Genomic DNA, 10,186 nt, shown 5'->3' with positions numbered 1-10,186 from the left:
TATAACACCTTTCCTCCTATATCCTACAGGGAGCAGTATAACACCTTTCCTCCTATCTCCTGTAGGGGGCAGTATAACACCTTTCCTTCTATCTCCTGTAGGGGGCAGTATAACACCTTCCTTCTATCTCCTGTAGGGGGCAGTATAACACCTTCCTTCTATCTCCTGTAGGGGGCAGTATAACACCTTCCTTCTATCTCCTACAGGGGGCAGTATAACACCTTCCTTCTATCTCCTGTAGGGGGCAGTATAACACCTTTCCTTCTATCTCCTGTAGGGGGCAGTATAACACCTTTCCTCCTATCTCCTACAGGGGGCAGTATAACACCTTTCCTCCTATCTCCTACAGGGGGCAGTATAACACCTTTCCTTCTATCTCCTGTAGGGGGCAGTATAACACCTTTCCTATCTCCTGTAGGGGGCAGTATAACACCTTTCCTCCTATCTCCTGTAGGGGGCAGTATAACACCTTTCCTTCTATCTCCTGTAGGGGGCAGTATAACACCTTTCCTCCTATCTCCTGTAGGGGGCAGTATAACACCTTTCCTCCTATCTCCTGTAGGGGGCAGTATAACACCTTTCCTCCTATCTCCTGTAGGGGGCAGTATAACACCTTTCCTCCTATCTCCTGTAGGGGGCAGTATAACACCTTTCCTTCTATCTCCTGTAGGGGGCAGTATAACACCTTTCCTATCTCCTGTAGGGGGCAGTATAACACCTTTCCTCCTATCTCCTGTAGGGGGCAGTATAACACCTTTCCTCCTATCTCCTGCAGGGGGCAGTATAACACCTTTCCTTCTATCTCCTGTAGGGGGCAGTATAACACCTTTCCTCCTATCTCCTGTAGGGGGCAGTATAACACCTTTCCTTCTATCTCCTGTAGGGGGCAGTATAACACCTTTCCTATCTCCTGTAGGGGGCAGTATAACACCTTTCCTATCTCCTGTAGGGGGCAGTATAACACCTTTCCTCCTATCTCCTGTAGGGGGCAGTATAACACCTTTCCTCCTATCTCCTGTAGGGGGCAGTATAACACCTTTCCTCCTATCTCCTGTAGGGGGCAGTATAACACCTTTCCTCCTATCTCCTGTAGGGGGCAGTATAACACCTTTCCTCCTATCTCCTGTAGGGGGCAGTATAACACCTTTCCTATCTCCTGTAGGGGGCAGTATAACACCTTTCCTATCTCCTGTAGGGGGCAGTATAACACCTTTCCTATCTCCTGTAGGGGGCAGTATAACACCTTTCCTTCTATCTCCTGTAGGGGGCAGTATAACACCTTTCCTTCTATCTCCTGTAGGGGGCAGTATAACACCTTTCCCCCTATCTCCTGTAGGGGGCAGTATAACACCTTTCCTCCTATCTCCTGTAGGGGGCAGTATAACACCTTTCCTTCTATCTCCTGTAGGGGGCAGTATAACACCTTTCCTCCTATCTCCTGTAGGGGGCAGTATAACACCTTTCCTCCTATCTCCTGTAGGGGGCAGTATAACACCTTTCCTATCTCCTGTAGGGGGCAGTATAACACCTTTCCTCCTATCTCCTGTAGGGGGCAGTATAACACCTTTCCTCCTATCTCCTGTAGGGGGCAGTATAACACCTTTCCTATCTCCTGTAGGGGGCAGTATAACACCTTTCCTTCCTCCTGTAGGGGGCAGTATAACACCTTTCCTTCTATCTCCTGTAGGGGGCAGTATAACACCTTTCCTCCTATCTCCTACAGGGGGCAGTATAACACCTTTCCTTCTATCTCCTGTAGGGGGCAGTATAACACCTTTCCTTCTATCTCCTACAGGAGGCAGTATAACACCTTTCCTATCTCCTGTAGGGGGCAGTATAACACCTTTCCTATCTCCTGTAGGGGGCAGTATAACACCTTTCCTCCTATCTCCTGTAGGGGGCAGTATAACACCTTTCCTCCTATCTCCTGTAGGGGGCAGTATAACACCTTTCCTTCTATCTCCTACAGGAGGCAGTATAACACCTTTCCTATCTCCTGTAGGGGGCAGTATAACACCTTTCCTATCTCCTGTAGGGGGCAGTATAACCCCTTTCCTCCTATCTCCTAGAGCTGATGTTATACAGAGCTGTATACAGGGGTGTCTGTATACCCCCTCCCCCCACCACACACACACACAGTTAAACAACAATGACGTTTATTGGACGTGTTATAAAAGGCGGCAGCTCCGGACGTGTCAGAATATACAATGAACATAATTACATTTTTACAGCTCTTATTGCTGGACACCCCTGGGAGAATGGCAGAAAACATGGCGGCCAGGAGGAGGGGGCAGAGGGGAGTGGGGCAGCCACATCTCCCCCCTCCACTCCGCCTCTCCTTGTGCAAGAAGAACATAGCAGCAAGCGGGAAGTCGGGTCACACGGGGGCGCCATTCCAGATTTGGTTATAAACTGTACAGTGATGATCGTCCTGCGGGGACAGAAAGGAAGTTACAGCGCAGTGAACCACGATATCACCGAGCGACCAATCACATCATCCAGAGGCTAATACGGCTGGGGGGTGCTAGGTATCGGTGATAGAGCTGAGGAGCCGTTACTATGTATCGGTGATAGAGCTGAGGAGCCGTTACTATGTATCAGTGATAGAGCTGAGGAGCCGTTACTATGTATCAGTGATAGAGCTGAGGAGCCGTTACTATGTATCGGTGATAGAGCTGAGGAGCGGTTACTATGTATCAGTGATAGAGCTGAGGAGCCGTTACTATGTATCGGTGATAGAGCTGAGGAGCGGTTACTATGTATCGGTGATAGAGCTGAGGAGCCGTTACTATGTATCAGTGATAGAGCTGAGGAGCCGTTACTATGTATCGGTGATAGAGCTGAGGAGCCGTTACTATGTATCAGTGATAGAGCTGAGGAGCTGTTACTATGTATCAGTGATAGAGCTGAGGAGCGGTTACTATGTATCAGTGATAGGGCTGAGGAGCGGTTAGTATGTATCAGTGATAGAGCTGAGGAGCGGTTACTATGTATCGGTGATAGAGCTGAGGAGCCGTTACTATGTATCAGTGATAGAGCTGAGGAGCCGTTACTATGTATCAGTGATAGAGCTGAGGAGCAGTTACTATGTATCGGTGATAGAGCTGAGGAGCCGTTACTATGTATCGGTGATAGAGCTGAGGAGCCGTTACTATGTATCAGTGATAAAGCTGAGGAGCAGTTACTATGTATCGGTGATAGAGCTGAGGAGCCGTTACTATGTATCGGTGATAGAGCTGAGGAGCCGTTACTATGTATCAGTGATAGAGCTGAGGAGCCGTTACTATGTATCGGTGATAGAGCTGAGGAGCCGTTACTATGTATCGGTGATAGAGCTCTAATATGTATCTGTCTTACTAGGTTACTATTACTACTCTGTTCACACTGCAGGTTGCATGCTGCTTGTAGCTTAAGTACAGACAAAAAAAACAAAAGGTGTAACAGCAACCAACAGGTGCAGGGGCTTACCGTATATACTCCCCCCAGCGTACACACGATAAATACCTGCTCTGTAGATATTAAAACGTGAGGATCTTAGAAAACTATTTGATGAAACTGAGTGTACCGTGTCACCAACGTTACAGAGTGTCTATGTAATACCTGGCGGGCAGGCTCCTCTCTCCCTATGTAATACCTGGCGGGCAGGCTCCTCTCTCCCTATGTAATACCTGGCGGGCAGGCTCCTCTCTCCCTATGTAATACCTGGCGGGCAGGCTCCTCTCTCCCTATGTAATACCTGGCGGGCAGGCTCCTCTCTCCCTATGTAATACCTGGCGGGCAGGGTGCTCTCTCCCTATGTAATACCTGGCGGGCAGGCTCCTCTCTCCTATGTAATACCTGGCGGGCAGGCTCCTCTCTCCCTATGTAATACCTGGCGGGCAGGCTCCTCTCTCCCTATGTAATACCTGGCGGGCAGGCTCCTCTCTCCCTATGTACTACCTGGCGGGCAGGCTCCTCTCTCCCTATGTAATACCTGGCGGGCAGGCTCCTCTCTCCCTATGTAATACCTGGTGGGCAGGCTCCTCTCTCCCTATGTAATACCTGGCGGGCAGGCTCCTCTCTCCCTATGTAATACCTGGCGGGCAGGCTCCTCTCTCCCTATGTAATACCTGGCGGGCAGGCTCCTCTCTCCCTATGTAATACCTGGCGGGCAGGCTCCTCTCTCCCTATGTAATACCTGGCGGGCAGGCTCCTCTCTCCCTATGTAATACCTAGCGGGCAGGCTCCTCTCTCCCTATGTAATACCTGGGGGGCAGGCTCCTCTCTCCCTATGTAATACCTGGCGGGCAGGCTCCTCTCTCCCTATGTAATACCTGGCGGGCAGGCTCCTCTCTCCCTATGTAATACCTGGCGGGCAGGCTCCTCTCTCCCTATGTAATACCTAGCGGGCAGGCTCCTCTCTCCCTATGTAATACCTGGCGGACAGGCTCCTCTCTCCCTATGTAATACCTGGCGGGCAGGCTCCTCTCTCCCTATGTAATACCTGGCGGGCAGGCTCCTCTCTCCCTATGTAATACCTGGCGGGCAGGCTCCTCTCTCACTATGTAATCCCTGGCGGGCAGGCTCCTCTCTCCCTATGTAATACCTGGCGGGCAGGCTCCTCTCTCCCTATGTAATACCTGGCGGGCAGGCTCCTCTCTCCCTATGTAATACCTGGCGGGCAGGCTCCTCTCTCCCTATGTAATACCTGGCGGGCAGGCTCCTCTCTCCCTATGTAATACCTGGCGGGCAGGCTCCTCTCTCCCTATGTAATACCTGGCGGGCAGGCTCCTCTCTCCCTATGTAATACCTGGCGGGCAGGCTCCTCTCTCCCTATGTAATACCTGGCGGGCAGGCTCCTCTCTCCCTATGTAATACCTGGCGGGCAGGCTCCTCTCTCCCTATGTAATACCTGGCGGGCAGGCTCCTCTCTCCCTATGTAATACCTGGCGGGCAGGCTCCTCTCTCCCTATGTAATACCTGGCGGGCAGGCTCTTTCCTATGTAATACCTGGTGGGCAGGCTCCTCTCTCCCTATGTAATACCTGGCGGGCAGGCTCCTCTCTCCCTATGTAATACCTGGCGGGCAGGCTCCTCTCTCCCTATGTAATACCTGGTGGGCAGGCTCCTCTCTCCCTATGTAATACCTGGCGGGCAGGCTCCTCTCTCCCTATATAATACCTGGTGGGAAGGCTCCTCTCTCCCTATGTAATACCTGGCGGGCAGGCTCCTCTCTCCCTATGTAATACCTGGCGGGCAGGGTCCTCTCTCCCTATGTAATACCTGGCGGGCAGGCTCCTATCTCCCTATATAATACCTGGCGGGCAGGCTGCTCTCCCTATGTAATGCCTGGTGGGCAGGCTCCTCTCTCCCTATGTAATACCTGGCGGGCAGGCTCCTCTCTCCCTATGTAATACCTGGCGGGCAGGCTCCTCTCTCCCTATGTAATACCTGGCGGGCAGGCTCCTCTCTCCCTATGTAATACCTGGCGGGCAGGCTCCTCTCTCCCTATGTAATACCTGGCGGGCAGGCTCCTCTCTCCCTATGTAATACCTGGCGGGCAGGCTCCTCTCTCCCTATGTAATACCTGGTGGGCAGGATCCTCTCTCCCTATGTAATACCTGGCGGGCAGGCTCCTTTCTCCCTATGTAATACCTGGCGGGCAGGCTCCTCTCTCCCTATGTTAGGCCTGGCGGGCAGGCTCCTCTCTCCCTATGTTAGGCCTGGCGGGCAGGCTCCTCTCTCCATATGTAATACCTGGCGGGCAGGCTCCTCTCTCCCTATGTAATACCTGGCGGGCAGGCTCCTCTCTCCCTATGTAATACCTGGCGGGCAGGCTCCTCTCTCCCTATGTTAGGCCTAGCGGGCAGGCTCCTCTCTCCCTATGTAACCCCTGGCGGGCAGGGTCCTCTCTCCCTATGTAAGGCCTGGCGGGCAGGCTCCTCTCTCCCTATGTTAGGCCTAGCGGGCAGGCTCCTCTCTCCCTATGTAATACCTGGCAGGCAGGCTCCTCTCTCCCTATGTAATACCTGGCGGGCAGGCTCCTCTCTATGTAATACCTGGCGGGCAGGCTCCTCTCTCCCTATGTAATACCTGGGGGGCAGGCTCCTCTCTCCCTATGTAATACCTGGCGGGCAGGCTCCTCTCTCCCTATGTAAGGCCTGGCGGGCAGGCTCCTCTCTCCCTATGTTAGGCCTAGCGGGCAGGCTCCTCTCTCCCTATGTAATACCTGGCAGGCAGGCTCCTCTCTCCCTATGTAATACCTGGCGGGCAGGCTCCTCTCTATGTAATACCTGGCGGGCAGGCTCCTCTCTCCCTATGTAATACCTGGGGGGCAGGCTCCTCTCTCCCTATGTAATACCTGGCGGGCAGGCTCCTCTCTCCCTATGTTAGGCCTGGCGGGCAGGCTCCTCTCTCCCTATGTTAGGCCTGGCGGGCAGGCTCCTCTCTCCCTATGTTAGGCCTGGCGGGCAGGCTCCTCTCTCCCTATGTTAGGCCTACCGGGCAGGCTCCTCTCTCCCTATGTAATACCTGGCGGGCAGGCTCCTCTCTCCCTATGTAATACCTGGTGGGCAGGCTCCTCTCTCCCTATGTAATACCTGGCGGGCAGGCTCCTCTCTCCCTATGTTAGGCCTGGCGGGCAGGCTCCTCTCTCCCTATGTTAGGCCTACCGGGCAGGCTCCTCTCTCCCTATGTAATACCTGGCGGGCAGGCTCCTCTCTCCCTATGTTAGGCCTAGCGGGCAGGCTCCTCTCTCCCTATGTTAGGCCTACCGGGCAGGCTCCTCTCTCCCTATGTAATACCTGGCGGGCAGGCTCCTCTCTCCCTATGTAATACCTGGCGGGCAGGCTCCTCTCTCCCTATGTAATACCTGGCGGGCAGGCTCCTCTCTTCCTATGTAATACCTGGTGGGCAGGCTCTTCTCTCCCTATGTAATACCTGGCGGGCAGGCTCCTCTCTCCCTATGTAAGCCCTGGCGGGCAGGCTCCTCTCTCCCTATGTTAGGCCTACCGGGCAGGCTCCTCTCTCCCTATGTAATACCTGGCGGGCAGGCTCCTCTCTCCCTATGTAATACCTGGTGGGCAGGCTCCTCTCTCCCTATGTAATACCTGGCGGGCAGGCTCCTCTCTCCCTAAGTAATACCTGGCGGGCAGGCTCCTCTCTCCCTATGTAATACCTGGCGGGCAGGCTCCTCTCTCCCTATGTTAGGCCTACCGGGCAGGCTCCTCTCTCCCTATGTAATACCTGGCGGGCAGGCTCCTCTCTCCCTATGTTAGGCCTAGCGGGCAGGCTCCTCTCTCCCTATGTAATACCTGGCGGGCAGGCTCCTCTCTCCCTATGTAATACCTGGCGGGCAGGCTCCTCTCTCCCTATGTAATACCTGGCGGGCAGGCTCCTCTCTCCCTATGTAATACCTGGCGGGCAGGCTCCTCTCTCCCTATGTAATACCTGGCGGGCAGGCTCCTCTCTCCCTATGTAATACCTGGCGGGCAGGCTCCTCTCTCCCTAAGTAATACCTGGCGGGCAGGCTCCTCTCTCCCTATGTAATACCTGGCGGGCAGGCTCCTCTCTCCCTATGTTAGGCCTAGCGGGCAGGCTCCTCTCTCCCTATGTTAGGCCTACCGGGCAGGCTCCTCTCTCCCTATGTAATACCTGGCGGGCAGGCTCCTCTCTCCCTATGTTAGGCCTACCGGGCAGGCTCCTCTCTCCCTATGTAATACCTGGCGGGCAGGCTCCTCTCTCCCTATGTTAGGCCTACCGGGCAGGCTCCTCTCTCCCTATGTAATACCTGGCGGGCAGGCTCCTCTCTCCATATGTAATACCTGGCGGGCAGGCTCCTCTCTCCCTATGTAATACCTGGCGGGCAGGCTCCTCTCTCCCTATGTTAGGCCTAGCGGGCAGGCTCCTCTCTCCCTATGTAATACCTGGCGGGCAGGCTCCTCTCTCCCTATGTAATACCTGGCGGGCAGGCTCCTCTCTCCCTATGTAATACCTGGCGGGCAGGCTCCTCTCTCCCTATGTAATACCTGGCGGGCAGGCTCCTCTCTCCCTATGTAATACCTGGTGGGCAGGCTCCTCTCTCCCTATGTAATACCTGGCGGGCAGGCTCCTCTCTCCCTATGTTAGGCCTAGCGGGCAGGCTCCTCTCTCCCTATGTTAGGCCTACCGGGCAGGCTCCTCTCTCCCTATGTAATACCTGGCGGGCAGGCTCCTCTCTCCCTATGTAAGGCCTAGCGGGCAGGCTCCTCTCTACCTATCTAATACCTGGCGGGCAGGCTCCTCTCTCCCTATGTAAGGCCTGGCGGGCAGGCTCCTCTCTCCCTATGTTAGGCCTAGCGGGCAGGCTCCTCTCTCCCTATGTTAGGCCTACCGGGCAGGCTCCTCTCTCCCTATGTAATACCTGGCGGGCAGGCTCCTCTCTCCCTATGTTAGGCCTAGCGGGCAGGCTCCTCTCTACCTATCTAATACCTGGCGGGCAGGCTCCTCTCTCCCTATGTAAGGCCTGGCGGGCAGGCTCCTCTCTCCCTATGTAATACCTGGCGGGCAGGCTCCTCTCTCCCTATGTAATACCTGGCGGGCAGGCTCCTCTCTCCCTATGTAATACCTGGCGGGCAGGCTCCTCTCTCCCTATGTAATACCTGGTGGGCAGGCTCCTCTCTCCCTATGTAATACCTGGCGGGCAGGCTCCTCTCTCCCTATGTTAGGCCTAGCGGGCAGGCTCCTCTCTCCCTATGTTAGGCCTACCGGGCAGGCTCCTCTCTCCCTATGTAATACCTGGCGGGCAGGCTCCTCTCTCCCTATGTTAGGCCTAGCGGGCAGGCTCCTCTCTACCTATCTAATACCTGGCGGGCAGGCTCCTCTCTCCCTATGTAAGGCCTGGCGGGCAGGCTCCTCTCTCCCTATGTTAGGCCTAGCGGGCAGGCTCCTCTCTCCCTATGTTAGGCCTACCGGGCAGGCTCCTCTCTCCCTATGTAATACCTGGCGGGCAGGCTCCTCTCTCCCTATGTTAGGCCTAGCGGGCAGGCTCCTCTCTACCTATCTAATACCTGGCGGGCAGGCTCCTCTCTCCCTATGTAAGGCCTGGCGGGCAGGCTCCTCTCTCCCTATGTTAGGCCTAGCGGGCAGGCTCCTCTCTCCCCATGTACCAGTTGGCCATTTTCCTTATCTATGTACCATGTTGTGATTCTGTAGTGCTCTGTATGTCGCCCCCTATCGCCTGTATACTGCTCTGGAATCAATGGCACTTTAAGAATAATTAATAGTAATAAAAGGGGATGACGGGTGTGAACACTCACCAGAGACGACTCTGTTACACACACATGAAGTGTGTGCCCTCCGCTAGCTGCGGCTGGGCCGGAGGGGGTGCTATGGCCGGGGCCTCAGGAAGCGAGGGAACATTTCCAGCTGAAAGACATAGATGACAGAAATCCTGTAAGAGTTGCGGCTGCGCTCTCTTCCTTGTGTCTCAGATTATATATATATATATATATATATATATATATAACTATCCATCCAGACCAGTACCAGGAGCTCAGTATATATATATACACACACACACAATGCTGAAAAAAATAAAGGGAACACTTAAACAACACAATATAAATCCAAATGAGACTTATGTGACATGAGACTGACACTGTCACCTGCAGCACTGACTGACACTCACTGTCACCTGCAGCACTGACTGACACTCACTGTCACCTGCAGCACTGACTGACACTCACTGTCACCTGCAGTCAGTGAGACCCCCTCAATAACGGAGGGTCCTGCAGGGGGGGAGCACACACCACTTCTCACTACCGAGGCTTTCTGGCTGATGCTTTGGTCACTTTTGAATGTTGTTGTTGCTTTCACACTGGTGGTAGCATAAGACGGACTCTACAACCCACACAGGTGGCTCAGGTAGTGCAGCTCATTCAGGATGGCACAGCAATGCCAGCTGTGGTAAGAAGGTTTGCTGTGTCTGTCAGTGTAGTGTCCAGAGGCTGGAGGCTACCAGGAGACATAGAGGAGGCCGTAGTGTCCAGAGGCTGGAGGCTACCAGGAGACAGGCCAGTACACCAGGAGACGTGGAGGAGGCCGTAGTGTCCAGAGGCTGGAGGCTACCAGGAGACAGGCCAGTACACCAGGAGACGTGGAGGAGGCCGTAGTGTCCAGAGGCTGGAGGCTACCAGGAGACATAGAGGAGGCCGTAGTGTCCAGAGGCT

General features: G+C 54.4%; 1 protein-coding gene across 4 annotated transcripts in view; it reads right to left on the bottom strand.

Moving 5' to 3' along the window:
* Positions 1 to 2,139: 2,139 nt before the first annotated feature.
* Positions 2,140 to 10,186, bottom strand: part of PLEKHA5 (pleckstrin homology domain containing A5) — a 110,596-nt gene continuing 102,549 nt past the window's right edge. For all 4 annotated transcript variants that reach the window (XM_069963630.1, XM_069963635.1, XM_069963641.1 and 1 more), the window contains 2 exons: positions 9,275 to 9,383; positions 2,140 to 2,431 (listed from right to left, as the gene is read on the bottom strand). In XM_069963630.1, coding sequence (XP_069819731.1) covers positions 9,289 to 9,383 — 95 coding nt within the window. In that variant the 3' untranslated portion in view covers positions 2,140 to 2,431; positions 9,275 to 9,288. The remainder of the gene's footprint in view (positions 2,432 to 9,274; positions 9,384 to 10,186) is intronic.

This window comes from Dendropsophus ebraccatus, chromosome 1 (assembly GCF_027789765.1).
Source record: "Dendropsophus ebraccatus isolate aDenEbr1 chromosome 1, aDenEbr1.pat, whole genome shotgun sequence".
Classification (NCBI taxonomy): Eukaryota; Metazoa; Chordata; class Amphibia; order Anura; family Hylidae; genus Dendropsophus; species Dendropsophus ebraccatus.
The sequence above is the reverse complement of the archived record's forward strand: the minus strand, read 5'-3'. Positions and strand labels throughout refer to the sequence as shown.